Source organism: Papilio xuthus, unplaced genomic scaffold (assembly GCF_000836235.2).
Source record: "Papilio xuthus unplaced genomic scaffold, Pxut_1.1 DF824655.1, whole genome shotgun sequence".
NCBI classification, from domain to species: Eukaryota; Metazoa; Arthropoda; class Insecta; order Lepidoptera; family Papilionidae; genus Papilio; species Papilio xuthus.
The window spans coordinates 3204578-3223252 of NW_013533994.1; the positions used below are offsets into that span (position 1 = coordinate 3204578).

General features: G+C 32.7%; 1 protein-coding gene and 1 non-coding gene across 2 annotated transcripts in view; both read left to right on the top strand.

The window, feature by feature from the left end:
* Positions 1-1262: 1262 nt before the first annotated feature.
* TRNAG-CCC (transfer RNA glycine (anticodon CCC)) lies at positions 1263-1333 on the top strand. Its single transcript has one exon. It is a non-coding gene; the product is annotated as a tRNA-Gly (tRNA).
* Positions 1334-8613: 7280 nt separating this feature from the next.
* Positions 8614-18675, top strand: part of Wnt6 (Wnt oncogene analog 6) — a 33907-nt gene continuing 23845 nt past the window's right edge. The window contains exon 1 of the mRNA XM_013325836.1: positions 8614-8919. Coding sequence (XP_013181290.1) covers positions 8858-8919 — 62 coding nt within the window. The 5' untranslated portion in view covers positions 8614-8857. The remainder of the gene's footprint in view (positions 8920-18675) is intronic.

An 18675-nucleotide genomic window follows, 5' to 3' on the forward strand; every position in this document is an offset into this window, starting at 1 on the left:
GCCCGCCACTCCGAGCGGCATTAAAAAAACTTAATTAGTAGCCTTCTAGACTTTGTTTTACATATATGCCAAATAAAAAAAAAGCAGCGAGTACCATTGATCCGTTCTACAACCTTTATAAAACATCCATTTATCCATCCATCTAAACATTCGCATTTATAATATTAGTAAGATTAATATGTATTCCGCCGACGAAACATCTGTACGACAAACATACAAACAAGTCGTGTTCTATTTAAAAAAAAAAACAAAGTTATCAGTAAGCTTTTGTACAGGTTTTCCAGCTATAGAAACCTTCTTTGAAGAAAGCCAAATAAAAAAGTAAAACAAATCTCTAACAAATAAGCCAGAACGTTGTTTACCGTTGAAAGATACAGACGAATCTTTTATTATTGTCTATTGTATAGTTGTTAATATTCGTAGACGTCGTCGTTGAAATGATTGCGTTCATCATCACTTCGGTTTAGTCTAGTTCTGTATCTTTATTATTTTTATCACTTGACACCTAATCCTCGAGTCAGTAATCACGCACTAAACCTACAAGATTTACTTTCAAAGTCACATTAACGTCAGACGTTCTTCGGAACTTCTGCTTTGTGTAAAGTGCATTGATAATATAAGCCATTCTTAGGTGAGCGGGATGGAGATGTTATTTAGTAGAAAACTGTAAAGGATGGATGATGTTGAATTGAACATCAAAATTTTACAGCGTTTTTATTACGCGCTATGGATCTCTGTGTTTACACAAGGCGTCCGGTGCGGCGCGCGCCCGACGGGGTGTAGGAGTGCTTGTTATTCCAATTATTTTTTTAATTTAATTAAAAATAAATTTCACGTCCAATTTAATTTCGTAGAATTTTAAAGATATTTATACTTAAGAATGTACAGACACATCAGTCTTTGGTTTTATAATGCGGCTAATTTAAGTTGGTCGTCTATGTGTTCAACAGAGATACATATGTTCTACATCTATGCCGAATTTTAGCGAGATCCAGATCCACTCTGGAGATACCTTCTTACAAACATCCATCCATCCAATCCATCCAGACATTCGCATTTATAATATTAGTATGACATTCTATTAGTGAATCCTTTTTAAGTGATTTGAAAAAAGTATGCATATTTCATTTTAATTTTAGATAATTAGTACTTACAATTATGTTTTGGCGGTTTTCTCATCTAATATTCTTCTATATCATGCTCAATATTATTTCTCCAGTGTAGTGAAAACATACGTATATCAATTTCAAATAAACTAGCAAGCACTGCTGGTGTAGTGGTATCATGCAAGATTCCCATTCTTGCGACCCGGGTTCGATTCCCGGGCAGTGCACACTTTTTGTAGTTCTTTTTTGTACTTTTTTATATTTCATGATTATTTTGACCTAAAATTAAACTTGTCATCTATATTTTTTTATAAAATTAATTCAGTGGCGGTCTCTACAAGTGACCCCCTGTTAACAAATACGGTTGAATACCAATCATTTTTATTTCGTGTGAATGCGGTAGGTGACATCAGAACAAAGCGCCGAACTCACGAAGCCATGGATTCTTGTGGCCATGGGAATGAAACAAATTAACCGAATTCGCACATAAATTCCAAACAAGATTCATTCGCTTAGTCATCCGTTTGTATACCAATGTATAGGTAATACTTTGTACTGAAAATAAGAGATGAGAGTACATTTTAAGTTATGAAAGATAAAAAAATTAAGTTCGTTTAACAGTGACAAGATATTTGAGTAGCGCAATATAAAAAAAATCAAAATCGGTTCATCCGTTCGGGAAGTACGATGCTACACACACACAAACACAGTCGTTTTTGCGTCGGGAGTTACCAAAATTACTGAAAAAAGAAGGACAAAGAGAAAAGAAAGAAAGGCAAGTTATGAATTAATTATAAACAAAGATAAATATAATTTACATACCTAAGTAAATTATATTTATCCACATTGTGATACAGCAACGCGTTTCATTTTATTTAATTAGCCGCACGTAAAGCAAGGCACGCTCAATGGGTCAACCACTATTGTTTAAACACAACTAATTAAGTAACTCATTTCACCGCGAACTGGCACTAATAAAATATTACTTTACGTTATTAAGAAATTATTGGTAAGCGTTTGTAGCACCGTTGTTTTAACGCGCTTGCACCTTACCGCAGCCGTTAGGATAATATGGATGTCACTTTTATTTACAAAAATCTATGCTTTTTTAAAAATTAGGCTAATCAACGTTCATTAATTTGTTAAACGTAATTATAACTTCATTGGAATTGGATGAAATTACTTACACATACAAATAAAATTAAAGGCAGTCAGATTCGTACCATATCTGCTAATAGAGAAGTGTTATGAATTTGTTGACGAATAGAATAGTAAAGAACCTATTAGGCCATGAATGAATCATAAAAGTTAACAATTTACCATTGTGTTTTAAGCATCTATGTATCTAAGTTCTATATTCTTATAATTACATTTAAAAAAGTACACTATATTTTGTCTCATTTAAGATTTAAACATATGTAGTAGAAATATCATTCTAATTGTGTTGAAATATACGAATCAGATTAAATAGCGGTAATTCAAATATAATCTGTGCCATATATTTAATGAGACGTTCACGGTGAGATGCAACAGGTACTAGTGTATTCGATGTCCACACAAGATTATTATTACTTTAGGCATATTGCCAGACGTTTAACTCTCGTTTGTAGATCTAAATTTAGGTTCATAATAAAAAAAAACAACTGCAACGGAGACGGTTAAATCAAGAGAAAGTAGATAAAGTAAATAACCTGGTGATAACGGAAAATTTGCGTTAGCATCTTTTTATTTTTTTGACCTTGAAACCAAAAAACTACTATTAAGTTCTATTAAGGTTTATTTAAGCATAAGCCAGAAGCGTACGAATAATGCTCGGCAGTCGCGTCAGAGCGAGACAAACATATAGGAACATATGAGAGCGCTATAGCTATACTGACGTCATCGGTGGACCGTTTGAACTGTCCGTACGATTCCGACTTATGTCTTAATAAGAAAAGTATTTTTCTAAATTATAAGGAAGCTCCATATGTTTCTTTCGTTACATCAACGAACAATAACTCGTAAATATTTATCACGCGTAGTAAATGAGTATTTTTAAGGGGGCACTAATTATTTCACAATTCAATCCGATCGTGACGGCAGTAAAAATTTACTTTTCATTATAATGCACCAAGTTTACTGTAATGGCCGGTAATTCACTGTTCAATTTTACTATAATATTTGAAGGAATTTGTCATAAATATGCACTGAAAATGTTTCATAAACATGGCTAGAGAACTATTGGTACGACAATGTTTATAATTTTAAAACCTACTTAAATAGTGTAATTGAAAATTAATATTTTTTTAAAGAAGTATTGTAATTTCGTTTTATCTTTGTATGAACCATATCTTCGTCCCTGTCATTATTTTTGACAAAACAGAGACAACTATATTTTTAAAGGAGCTTTTGCTCTCAGAAACCCACAATGACAAGATGTTAAATATTGAAGTAAATGTTATAACTAATAAAAACAATAACGTGAGCAGATGTTCAGAAGCTACTTGCCCATTGTAACATCTTTAATCTTCAATAACATATTAAATAGGTCGCCAAACGGATTATGTTATCGCATACTCTCATTTGCCTACTAACTGTAATTGCTTATCGGAACTTACGTCACACATTTCTAAATATTTTATATGAAAGGCCAAAGCCCTATTCTATAGAGAACATATTCTTATAGATAATGTTTAACAAAATAGCAATTTTCATCTGCATATAAAATATCTAGTTTCATTATTTGGTTCAATGTCAGCTTAACTATAGATAGTAAACAATACGTATACTTAGTCAATACAAAACATAATCAAAAGGCACAAGTCTTGATATATAAAAAAGAAATAAAACACACTATAGCTCTGATCACATCTCCACTGTCCTTCCATTAGACTGTCCGCAGTCAATATCCTTTCTACACGCGTCATTATAAGTCACAATTCATTAAATTTTTCGTCAAGCTTACAATTTCAATAGGGCTGTCGGGTGTTCGCCGGCGAGACATATCGACATCGAGATCTCAGATCGCTATCGATACCCATTCCCGCACAGTCACTTGACCGGGGTGGCATCACGTCTCATTGTGTTACAGCTATCTAGTACCATATTAAGCGTCTAATGTATGGAATTTCATATCAATATCCTGAATCGATCCGTAAGCGTATTATGTTTTAAGTTCATTTTAGCATTGAGACGATCTTTTTCAGATCACAGATTATGACATAGCTCGTAAGTTGAAAGCTAATCAAAATGTTTTAATCGATGATGAGATAACATTAGTGTTGTACTCTGATCTCGGAATTAAATATCGATAAACTAACGTTCAGTCGCAAGAAGATACGCACAACATTTTATGTGTTATACTTATCTTGATTAATAAAAATTTCACATGAAACGGGATTGGGTTTAACCTAAAATCTTATCTTGATTCTTTAGATTAGGCTGTTACAATTAATTTGTATTACATTTGAATATTTGTAAGAATTAATTCTGTTAATCAATTTGTTTGGAGTAAAAATAATTAATGATCGTTTAAAAAACCATAATTAAAAATAAAAAAAATCACAATTTATTTTTAATATCGATTGGATTGAAATTATATCGATGTAACGTTTTACGTCAATATACTTCACTAAAGGTGAATAAATTCTTTGCATTACTTTAATTGATTTGTCGGATATTTTTAGTCGGGTGAGTCGCTATTAATTGGGATTTTTATAGAACTTATTGTTTTAAGATTTAATCCATCAGGTCGCTCTAATATTGTTTGGCGCTGGTAATAAATATTGATTAGTAATAATTGCTTATTTTTAAATTCAGATAATACCGTATTTGACTGAAAAATATATTGAAAAAAATAAAGCTTGAAATAGAAAACAGGCATAAAATGGAGAGTCACAAAGTCTCACTAGTGATTTACCAACATATCGATACATAGTGTACAAACATTTTTAAAATTAATAATAAAATTTAATATTACATAACAGTGGGAGTCCAATTGGCTAGGGTTGTCAACAATTATTTTTATTTAAATTCTAGTATAATAACTTAGCTATGAAATCATTGCCAGGTGGGCTACTTACATATATCAATCGATTTGTTAGCTTTACGGTCAAGTGGCAAAAAAGTCGATGCGTTGACTCGGACATCGGAATCGTTTTAACCGGAGAGCACTCGAGGCGTTTTGTTTACTCGAGAGTGTTAGCCCTTTGCATTCTAGAGCCGAGCACCCGAGAGGGCTTATTTAGTTTACCGTGACAACAGCATGCGGTATTGTATTAAGACCAGCTTCTATCGACGAAATAATCAGAAAGAAATTATGCCTAACCATTTGAATGGTCAATGATTTTTATATTAATAGAGTTATTGAAAAGATTTGTTTAACAAATATAATTCATTCAACATTTATAATCGTATTAAAACAAAGGGTTATTGATTTAAATTAATTTTCGACAGACATTAAATAATACAAATGATATCATTGTAGCTACAGACAAGCTTAAATAATATACAATAAAAGAAATAAAATAAAAAATAGTGATGTATCATATCATATCGATATTATACCTAATAAAAAACGTCCCAGTCACTATCGACATAAAATTTTCCTAATCAATATTTTTTTTTACATTTGAATGTTTTAATATTTATAAGCTTCTAGCTATCGCCCGCGACTCCGTCCGCGCGGAATTCCAGAAAACTTAACAAGTAGCCTATGTGTTCTTTCAGACTTTGTTCTACATCTGTGTAAAGTTTTATCAAGATCCGTTGTGCTATTCCGGAGATACCTTCAAACAAACATTCATCCATCTAAAATTTCACATTTATAATATTCGTAAGATTTTTAACCACAAAAAAATTTAAAAATAGTGATGTATCATATCGATAGTATAACTAACAAGGCGCAGTCACTATCGACCTTTAATTTTCCTAACCAATATCTTTTTTTTACTGCTTTATATTTTTAAGCTATTAGAAATTGTATAAAAGAAACCTCTATAGTCTTTTACTCTGTGGGAATACAGTTAGGTCAAAATAATATAAGTTGTACGTAATATTAAAGGCGGTGTGAAAATATCCTTTGTCGAATTCTTGTCAAACAATGCTTTGTAGTAATCATTCTTTGATGTTGCTTAAAGAAGCGATCTGCACGTAATCTGGAATATTCCTTTGAAAACTTTATGCAAAATGTAAACAAAATTATTATTTACATAACTTTTATTCTATCCTAAATAGTTTCGTGTTTTTATAATTTTTCTAGTTAAAATTTTCTGATATGTTTTAAATATGAAATATCTTATATTACAAATGCGAATGTATGTATGGATGGATGTTTGTTAAAAGGTGAGATTCAACGGATCTCGAAAAAATTTGCCATGGATATAGAACATAATCTGGAAGAACACATAGGCTACTAATAAAGTTTTTCTTCATGCAAAGTTAATAGCGATTTAGCCACTTTAAAACACTGTCTTTCTCTACTAACACAAATGCTATATTTACAACAATAATGTTTAAGTTCCATACAACAAAGACTAGTAAAAGTTAAAACTCAATCATAAACTTTATGCGTAAAAAGGTTTTTGAACTTATGCAATAAAAAAACAACACAATAACAATTATTACATGACTTTTGAGTAAAATACTTATCAGTAGTAATAGTAAAGGCTAATCGTTGGTTACTGAGACTAAAATTCCCTTTATAAAATATATCGTCATCCCTTTCTTTATCTTTGTCAAAACAGAGATGACAGTACGAGGATTTTGGTTTCAGAAACCAACGATAAATCTAATAGCTTTCAATGAAAAGGTATAACTTAACTACGTGTTAAGTCACTCAAAAAGTGTTTAGGCAATAAAACGGCGAATCGATGTAAATAAAGCCGTCTTGGAAACGCTGAATGACTGAAAAAAAAGTATATTGGATGCAGGCGATTTCGCTACACATTTGTGGCATCATAAATATAGAATGTTTACAAGTAACATCGCTTTTGACGTTAACAGTTCAATAAAATACATATATCACTTTAATGGCTGTTTTAGCATTTTAAACGCCATCTAACTTTATGTTTGAAATTTTTATTTCATCTATCTGACATTTGTTATGAAAATTAATGAAATATTATACTAGTGAAATTGTTTTTATAGGTTTTATATAAGAATACTGATCGGAGAGTTATGGCTTGGAAATGAATTATAACGCGCTTAATTCTCATTTAAGATACTTGAATCTTTTTATGAAAGTGTTGAGTGAAAAATGATTAGTTGAAAGAAAGCAAATGAATACTTCGTAAAATATATACAAAATATCAAGTTAAACAAACAAAGACATAGCAAATTTTAACGACAAACTATTTAACTTTGAAATCTGATAATTAAATAGACAATGAACGATTGTATGATTGCTTTTTAAAGACATACATAAATATAGAACCCGTTTGCGTATTTACTATGTTAGTATATCAAATAAGTTCTTTTAAATGTGAACAAAGACTAAACATGCTGCTATATCTGTGTCTCTACTAGTTATAAGGTCGTGGAGTTAAAAATATTCAAAACTAGCTATCGCCCGCGACTCCGTCCGCGTGTATATATAAAAAAATAATTAGTGTAGCCCACCCATCCATCCATCCACATCACATCCATCTAAACATTTGCATATAAGTAAGTTAAATAAAAAGCAGCTCTCCATGGCATAAATTCGAAAAAGAAATAAAAATTGAATAAATAGTATCCTATGTCCGTCTCCAGCTCTAAGCTACCTCCTCACCAATTTTCAACCATATCGGTAAAGCCGTTCTTGAGTTATAAATAGTGTAACTAACACAACTTTCTTTTATATATATAGATATTATATTTGTCGCATCTCCCGTCCAGTCGTCGGTTCAAGTCAGAGGCGTCAGGTGCATGTACACGCGATTGTTTGTTTAACACAATTAGCGTTTTGCACGTGTTTTCTATTAATAGATATGTACCGTACGCCTCACTGTCCATCACTCGCTCCCATTCAGAGAGTGTCTGTTTTGTATTACTATTACCGTACTGAAAGCCGAAGAGCTGCACCAATAACTATGCATATCCGTGCACACCATTCAATCAACCATCGAACCGTCAACGATCAATAAACAAACTTATTCGAATGCAATTGGAACTATTATCGCCTGCGACCGCGACATATTCATCACATATCCACTAATTGTTATATATGCAAAAATTTTATATCAATTTTAGCCCACGGCACCGATATAAATGCCAAATATAGCCGCGGGACTGATAATTAACAAAATTTAGAAGTTCGATCAGTTTTAAATTGGTATTACAAACATGAGTTTTGAAAAGACCAACAAGTCGCGTATTTAATTATACGCCGTCTCGATTATTGGGGCCCCGTTTGTGGATTGATTGTAAGTTTTAATATATATCGCCTACACTATTCCTAATATCGTATGGTTTGTTAGGCTTTATATTCGTTTTAAAGTAGAGGTTAGTCTGTTAAATATTAGTCAAAATAGCGCGAAAATCGTTTTGCGGTGCGCGTGCGCCGGCCGGGGTGGGCGCAGGTGAACGTCAGTCTGCTCTGGGAGCTCCCGCCGGCTGGGATCCACTCACGCAACGCCGCGAAATTCGGTACTGTTTTTCGAAGTACATCGAACGAGAACTTTAAGTATTATCGCGAGATTTCGAGCATTGTTATAGGACTGGTATGTGTTCAATAAGGATTGGAGAGGCAATAGCTGGGGGAGGGGTGGTCGGCCAGTGATGTCCGTCGAGCGATGCGGCCGGTGGTCATCGCCGCATGCTTGCTGCTGCTAGCGCCCATCACCGACTCTTGGTGGTGAGTTAACGATGAGATAAACTACAAATAATAACCTCATAACTCTCAAAGTCGTTTGATTGAGCTTTAATTAAATACCAAAGAAATGTTTTCTGTCTTTTGAGTCCCAAAAGTTATTACTCTTTTCAAAAGCTTTGAGTACTTAGAAATTATTGAGTATTCAAGCTTGAAATGCTGACATGTTTGTAATTTTATTCAACAATATAACCTATTTATTTTAAATATAATATCTTCAAATGTATAGATATAAATATTTTATTATTTCAAAGCTTTTTAAACGTGTTTATCTTAACTTGTATCAATGGGTCTGTGAGCATTGCCTTTTAGGAGAAAGAAAAGTAAAAGTTTTCAAGTTAAAGCTTATCGCCAATGGATTTTGTTCGGTCCCATTTTCCTTTTATTTGTTTCGTGTAGATTTTTTAGTAATCTTTGAATATTTTCTAAGCATAGTTTGGCTTTAAAATATTAGATGTTTTTATGCCAAATACAACGCGTGCTTTAACTTTAAGATTCACTTTCGTTTTCAAATATTTATCTTGATGATGAAAACATTATACGCTTAGTATATAAACGCTTTATTTAAGTTTTTATTAATTTTAAAATTGTTAATTTTACACGCATTATTATTATTTAAAATAATATAAAGCACAGTAGAAAAAAAGTATTGTAACGATACACAAATGATTGTTACTCATCAAATTTAGTGGTTTCGAATCGAAACCTGATCGACGGGTTTGAGATTTTTTTCTGTCATCTGGATGCAATAAAATTTTCTGGGCTATCAAAACGGCAATAGGCTTGGTTTTTTGTTCCGGGTCACTTTTGATCTCCATTCTGGTCTTAATCGATGTGTACATTTTTGTAAGTTGAACTTAGTAATGCAATTATTTTAAGTTACATATTTTACGAGATAAAAAGACTGGAAGTACAATACTATAACGATGAATTGGCATAAAGTAATAAGTATTTAATTTTTATGCAATCTTTGGAATTTTGGACTTGGCGTCAAAATTTTTCACTAATAAAGATGAATATAGAGAATTAAATATAACATTTTGAATTTATCATACAAATGAAAGTAATAAATGTGAAGGTTTACATGGCGGGATGGATCGATGGATAGATGGATATATTGCTAGCTGGATGGATGGGTGGATGGATAGATGTTTTTAGGAGGTATCTCCAGAACGGCTTAACGGATCTCGATGAAACTTCGCACAGATGTAGAATATAGTCTGGTAGAACACATAACCTATTATTTTAATGTAATTTTTTTTATTTAAAGCTTAAAATTAATTAATAATTCGCTTAGTTTAGGAACTAAGTCATATTGAATTTATATGATGAATCAAATTCTATTATTGAAAATTTTCGCACGGCTATAGTTACTTGTACTGTTAATACTGAGAATCGGAGCTTTAGCAGTAGGTGGCGAGGCTCCAAAGTAAACTTCTTGTTCAATGAGCCAAATTTCACCGAACGGGGTTCTGTAACAAACAACAATCATTAAAACAAAATAGAATTTACTGTGATAGTTTTGTCATCGTTCAATCGAAACTGAAAATGGATAATCTTCAATTTTGCACAATTTTATGATATTTTAAATAGACATGTAGACTCATAAAAGGAATGTTCGGTCTTTTACCTTATTATAAAACCCTTCGTTCGTAAGGCAAATGTAAATCTTCGGAAACCGACGATTTGAGTCGATGAGCGACATACGCAATTCGATATCATAGTCGATGCGTGCACACTGCGCGCGTCGCCGACATTTCTATCAGTAACCAAAGACTGTCGCTTGCAACCTGTTTGTCAAGTACGTCGTGAGCAAAGTCGCTTCAATTTTCAAGATGGCGGAGCAAATCTACGTAGTTGACATGTAGTCGCTATGCTTGTATTGACCTATATATGATTGACTCGCGTCGACGATTCAACGTTGTGTGTACGGTACCTCGCGACGCAACCATATTACGACGATTAGGTTCCCTTGTGTACAAAGGGCTTATGTGAACTAAGTTTGAACTAAACTTTATTTGCAGCAGTAATGATAAATTAACTCACCTATGCAATTAATTACAGTTAATTTTAAATAAATTGTTGATTATGTTCAAGTAAATTCTTTTGTTTTTCCTTTTTCCCTACTTTAGTTTTCTTTTGCTTACTTCTTCCCATTTATTTACACATTTAAATGAGCTATTCTTTAAAGTTTTTAATAAACAAACCCGTAAAAAGCAATATGGCGGTAGAATTAATCAATTCGGTTGGAACGCAGTGATCTTCTGTCTCGCTCTATCGATGCATTAACTCCTTATAAAATGAACTTACAAATAAAATAAAATAGTTTGTCCTTTATGAATTTTCCAATCATTAAACGGGTTACAACAACCAGTAACAAATGGCTATTCTAGTACAAAAAAAGGAATAAATAATGGAGTAGCCGATATAATTACGCGATGAGATTTATGACGAGGAAGTGTAATAAAGGTGATTTTCAACGGACTTTATTCGCGTCTGCTTTTATTTACACGTGCCAAATGTGGAACTTTGTGGGCCTTTATTAATGAACAGTTGAGTTGTATTGTTAATTAACTTGTGTGACGGATAGACATAATAGCTGATAGATTGATGTGCAAAGGTGATCAAGAAACGAATTCGTAAGTCTTTTATGACTTATATTTGATGTCAAATCAATTTATAACTATTTTAATTAACTCTATGAGATCATGGTGGGTCTCTAAAATATGCTTTAAGAAGAGGATGAGATAATTTCGAGAAGCATAAAATGTAAACTACTGTATAGGTCGATTTTGTAGAGATTCTTCTTTCTTCTTTCTTAACTTTCTAACTTCTTTGTAACAATGACGATTTTTATTAAAATACGAGTTGGTTATATGAGATATTGTTGAACGTTAATCCGTCTGTAATTTTCCTCGGTCCGCATTTGATAATAATAAATTCAAAATGCCGATGCATAAATCTTTGAGCATGAAATTCAATAAAGTCATATCGACTGGTGAACCACCGCGGAGGGCAGTTTAATTTGCAATTAATCAAGTGCGGGCTTAAATTAGGCGATTCGTGCACGATGAACAAAAATTGATGTTGCGCCTAAAGGTCCGGGTAGTGCTGGCAGAAACGTGTTCCAGCACTTTACGGTTAACTTATAAAGATAACAGGACGATATTGTTTTTCATTATTTTAATTATTGATTGCAAATTTTTCACTGCACAGGAGGACCTTAAGCTCCTAACCATAATTGAATAAAGATAGATGGACGTAAGTGTAGAGTTTTAAAAAGATATACATGTATGTATGTCAGTCGTCCATTGCGCAGAGCGATTTGTAGAGTTATAATAAGTCAGATTTTAGACGTAGCAATGACTTAAAATTTCAAAGAAAATAGTATTATATAAAGAGCTTAAAAGTCTTCAAAAAAAAATTAAGTTCTAGAAAGTTTTAAAAGCTTTCGCAAAGCTTTTTTGCAAATGTGTCTGTGTTGTAGAATTTCTTATACGCAGTTGGAAAATCCAATGGCTTGCAATTTGACAGCCAAATTCGCTGATGTCACTGCAAGCTTCGCTTTTTACGTTGAATAATAAGTCATTTCGACAAGTTTGCGTCTGACACGTGATAGATTGATTCGGACGACGGGACGCGTAATTTAAGAGTGATTACTGTCATTAATGTTTCTTGAACCTTTATACGAAATAAATAATGCTGTTTTGATTGTACGATGTCTTTGACCTGTCTAAAATATTTGGTAATTAGCAACTTATAAGGCAGATAACATCTACATATTTATCTTAATTGTAACATTATTAAATTGATTAACATTTATGTTACACATTTTATCCATTATTTATATTACACTATAAAAAATTATTAATCAACTAATTTAAGTTTATTAGGTGTCAAGTTGAATATCCTTACCCTTGAAGCGAACATGTATTGGGTATTCGACTATGTACAGAGTAGACCAGGGGTGGCCAACGATTTTCGACGACGTTTATGATTTTACATTTTACCGACGTTCTTACTGTGAAGGAAATATGCGACGTGACGCAGCCTACAGATATCAGCGAACTTTTAAAGACACGTGTGAAGTCAACCAATCCGCACTGGGCCAGCGTGGACTATGGTCTAGTCACCCCTAACTTAGGATAGGCCCTGAGCCCTACTGTAGTGATGTATAGTGAGTACAAGATTTCGACAGTATAAAGAAGATTTCTTGTCTAATCAAGTTGGCCACCCCTGCAATAGACAAAGGTTTTACACACAGTTAATAATAAAACCCATTTAACACGCTTTTCTCGTAAGTCGTAAGTATGTTTTATGAAAATGTAGAATAATTTGGCACGCAATAATGCGGTCACGTAAATTTTCAAAAAGATAAGCCGAGCTAAAGATAATATCCAAGGCTCAGACTATAACGGATATGATTTGCCGACGTGATAATGCGTATGGCTTCAGAAATTAAATGGAATCTCCAACTATATGTGCGACATTCTTGGACACATTCGACAGCCATTTTTGATATTGTACCGCCAAGATAGCAACATATACCAGTTTAAAAAGCCAAGGAATTTTCTACATTTAAATTTAGTAATATCACACTTATTAACTTCGTTTGAAAATCTATATTTTGTTATATCCTTGTTTATTCAAAGAAACGTTCGTTTAGTTTCGTTCCAAGAGATTAAAATTACACTACTGCATCTCAAGTAATTCCAGACAAGCTGCTAACAAAGAATATTCTTTTTAAAACAAATAACAAGAACCAGGAATTAAATCAAATTAAATTAACACAAACTAGTCTATCGTACTGCAACTTCCCATGTTTGTTATCTGTCCGTCTGTTACCATTGAAACGACTGAATACATTTACCAGATCCGAAATATATACGCATAGAGACATCGACGAGCCAAAGTTATAAAAAAAACTGACAAACTGACCTTGATTTTATATTTTAGTAGCATACATAACTGAATCATTACTAATCAAGAAATTGATTGAAATGATTGCCCATAAAAGTTGATGACAGATGTAGGCGCGGCCGGTCTATGCGCCCACGGCGTCGTTTCTAACTAAAACATCGATTAGCTAATTAACTACGTTTTTATTTTAATGTCTAAACTATCGAGTAAACGCGCTGACCCATCAGGTGGTTGCAGCTTTATTGTAAAACGAGTTTTTGCTATTTCACATTTCTTAAACGGATTAAAATGTAATAGTTATAATTAAAATTTAATCAAGATTCTTAAGTTTGTTCATGGCTTTCTGTTTTTACACACATATTTATCATTTTTACTAGCTGGCGCCAGCGACTCCGTCCAGACTATGTTCTATATGAATGATGATGTTACCGAGACCCGTTCAGCCGTTCTGGAGATACCTTCAAACAAACATCCATCGGTCCGTCTAAACATTCGTATTTATAATATTAGCAAGAAGTAAGATTATTATTCTATAGCCTAAAAATGATAATATTCACGTTATTCATAGTTTTTTTGTTGTAGTAATTTTGTCTTTAAATACAAAATTATTTTTATTTACCTAATAAAACTCTCTTTCTCACATAGAAACATTTAAAAAAGTTTCACGAACTTTCCAGTGTGGAGCAACATTAATGTCAACAAGGTGTATATGAAATAAGTTGAGATAAAGTCAAACAAAATTATTTACGCTCCACAAGAGTGAATTCAATTAATTTGTTTGAAATGTTACATTAATTTGGGTATCTGTATCAGAATTGTAATTAAAATACCTCGTAAATATTTTAACATTAATTTGTGACTGCGATTAGAGTTTGCTGACATTTTATTTTAATTAACCTGAAATACGAATTCAAAGTGTCACTACAATTTTTTGGTAAGAAATTTAATGCGACTCCATTTAGGTAAATGTTGCTTACATTTAATTGTAGTATTCCTTCTTCTTCTTCTATTGCCTCTTCAGTCTTACAGGTCAGCCGCTAACTTGGAAAATTTGGTTACGTCAAGTGCAAGGCGAAACAGTTCTTCCACTGTCCTAATCCCCGTCCACTCCCTAATATTATTATACGTAGCCACGACTATATTCTTCTTCTTCCCGGCGCGTTTCTTGCCTTCAATCTTGCCCATAATAATCAGCTGAAGTAACTTATACCTGTCATGCCGCAGTACATGACCCAAGTATTCCAAATTACGCTTTTTGATGGTCTACATGAATTTTCGGCTCATAGCCACGTAGTATTCCAATCGTTGTGAAAATCGACTTTTTTATAGGAGAAACGAGCAACGGATCGCCTAATGTAAATTTATCCGACGCCCATAGGAATACCAGAGTAATCGAATATGCGCTACCGTCCCTTAAGCTTGATGTAAAATCGGGGAAATTCACGGTATTCCACCTCATTGCAAAGCGACAGTAGCGTTTCGTTTGCATAGAGACGGCAACAACAAAATGTGAGTGCGTGAAAAAAATCGGTAATTGATATATAACTATTTTACTGATATATATTGATTTTGACTATTACGAGATCCTATCTTATCGGTTACTTTGTACGACAGGGCGGTCAAGTTGCAAGAAACAAGGCAATTTTTTGCAAGTGGGACACCACAAAATTCCCTGACTGTACGTTCTTTTCTTGAATCCTCCTAAAACGTAACGGTTTAGATATATTGACTTCTGTAAAACTAAACTCGGAAATAAGAGAATAACAATACTTTTATCGATACGTGGAACAGTGCAAACCATTAGTTAGTATTATGACGTCAGTTTATGTCATTTACCGTTGAATATATAAAGTGAAACCATCAGACTAACTGACCCAAACATTTTCCAGTTTAACTTCCGTTTTCCGTGGATGTGCTTGTAATGACTTTGACTCTATTTTAAGAAATGATTAAAATACTTCACAGACGTTAACTTCTTACATTTTTTTAATATAGTAACAACGAGTGGACTGATAAATCATTTTTTTTTGTCAATTCCAACTAAACATGAATTATGTATTCTCTTGTTTACCTTAACAAAAGTCGTAATATTTTTATAATCACGGCCAATTTGCATAACAAATATTAGATTTAATTCAGACATAAATTAAAAAAAAGCAATTTCTACTTTTATAATACGGGACATGCGGTTACTATGTTTTAATTCTACTTTTCGATGACAGTAAAACTTAATAGTTTTGGAGATATCATTTCTCTTTTCACGTCTAAGTAATTGGAAATTTATACCCCTATCCTTTGAGATACGGCGCTGTCGGATTTGTTTATGAAGTTTAACAAACTACGTGTTAATGGAATATAACAATTAAAAGATAATTTAATAAAATCTAAATTACTGAAGTTGTTTGTGTCTGAGGTATTTTAAGTTACTTTCAAGTCAATATATCAAGTTAATATTTAAGTTCAAAGCTTCTATACCTTTTCGTTTGAAAATGTCCTTAATAAATAAAGCTTCTTAGCATGAATTATTGATAAGATTTTATGCTCCCTTAATGAATTAAATATTCCATTTATGGTTCATTTCTTTTCTCCTCAAAGTTCTCCTACACCTATTATTTAATTGGAGTGTCTGTGTTCGTAATATCGGAAAAAAACTTTTTTTAATTTTTGTCTGTCTGTCTATCAGACCGCAAATATGTACACGTTTGTTCCGTTTGGTCTACAAAACGGCTGGATCGATTTTGACATGGCTTTGACTAGAGGTAGCTTGCGGGCGTATTATGGGCTAGTTTATTTTTTAATTCTGCGTTGACAAAGTCGCAGGTGACCGCTATCGTCTTAATCGTTACGAAAGTACTAAGGTAACATGAAACACTTGCACAGTTACAACGTTTTATAAAAGTGCGTATTAAGAATTTTATGATATCTATTTGTAAAACATCAAAAGTTACTTCAAGTATCATTTAAATGTCTACTGCGGTGGGAAGATTGTAAAACTGGAACGTTCAAAGAAAACGTTTCAAATGGGAGCTTTATATAGCATTCACCATCGCCAGTGTAATTAAGCAATAAAATCGTGTTTATATTTGTTACCAAACAATCTGGTATCTGTGGGACAGATTGAAATGTAGATGGGTATTAAAATTTTATTACGTTCACGATTTCTGTACGGGCGCGTAGGTGATCAATTAAATCAGGTTTAGTTATCGGCTTTCCTATCCGATGTGTGCTAATTTTTTATCTCTTTTTATCGATTCCATAATTACTTCGATACATTTCGTTATTCGTTAATAGTTCTAGCTTTTACTTTTGACTCGTTAAAATAATAAGCGATCGAAATATATTTATTACGATGAACGCGTATATTTCGCTAGCCACTAATTAAAATGATAAATACGAACGGTTTGCTCCTATACTATTTAATATTATTTATTGCCCTTATCTGTTTTATTCTAATAGCTATAAACAATTAAAAATTTACTTCAACTTATTAGTCCATATTAAGACTTTAATATTCAAAGATTAAAACAAAACAGACTGTTACACCAAACTTAATACCTATTTATAATCTATGTCCGGATAACATATTTTTTCATCAAGACATCAAAGAATTTGTTGGTGATTGTGCTCTGTACATATCTGTCGAGTGATGAGTGGCCGGTATACTGGAACTAGTTCATTTAGCACCGACAGTGGTGCGCTGGCGTGTCGCACGCGGGCGGCCGCCCGCGCTGTTTGCGGTGCGCTTAGCGGAGCTACGCTAAACAGTGCTGTCGTTGCATTACAGAACAATCATGTAGACACACCAAAAGGTATTTCATGCTTAAGAGGCGCCATTTTTAGAAAATATAGTCTCGATTCTTTGTATCTTTTCTGTTCTTACTACCTAGTAGCTTTTGGTATGTCTTTGTCTTGTTTTAATCTTGACAAGATAACTGCAAATCCAAATAAGCAGCGGATAAAATTTTCATCAGCATTATTTATGACATCAAAGTTGGAAATATAAAATGCTGTTCTTTTATTAACCAATACCAAATTACATATCTTCTTGACGTTGTCAAGCAGTACTAATGAATTGGTGTTTGTTTAGAGAACAATAACTTGAAATCATAAAAACATCATGTTTAGTACAAAGATATACTCTAAAATTAATATCCTAAGTAAAGTATATTAAACTTTACTTTTGTACCTATGGGCTATTTCTTAATCTTTGAGACATTAACATTTCGTGTACAGAGCGAGTTATTATGCGTAGAACTTCACCAATTATCGCATCTCGCACCCATTATGGTCACAGATCTTGGTGGCGCTAAAACGTCATGTCATAACAAATCGCTGGAAAAGGTAATATTTCTTAATCTTTTAATTTCTAAAGTGTACAACGTCAACGCTCAATGGTGTACTTGTGCCTATAGGGCTATGAACTTAAGTAAAAGTTAGTGGTAATAAGTTACTACAGCGAATGGCGTTTAGAATTTATATTAACTAAACTAAAGCACTTGCTTATACTTTGGACTCGCTTACCATACAACTGTTTTGTATTTTATGTCAAAATATTTTTTAGTGAAATTACTCCAATTGTGAACGGAAAAGAATGATTGTGTTAATATTTATCAACTTAAAAACCTAGAGCTATCAAAAGTTTTTAAAAATACTTATAAAATTTTTACTTTTAAAATAAGTTTTTCAAATTTTTTTTTATCATAAATTTATATTATCTACTATATTTTGTTATCAAAATGCTCCCAGCTTTATTGGCTTTATGGGAAAGGGAAGTTAACTATAATAAACATGGACGGGTGCAAATGTTACGTGATGCCACAA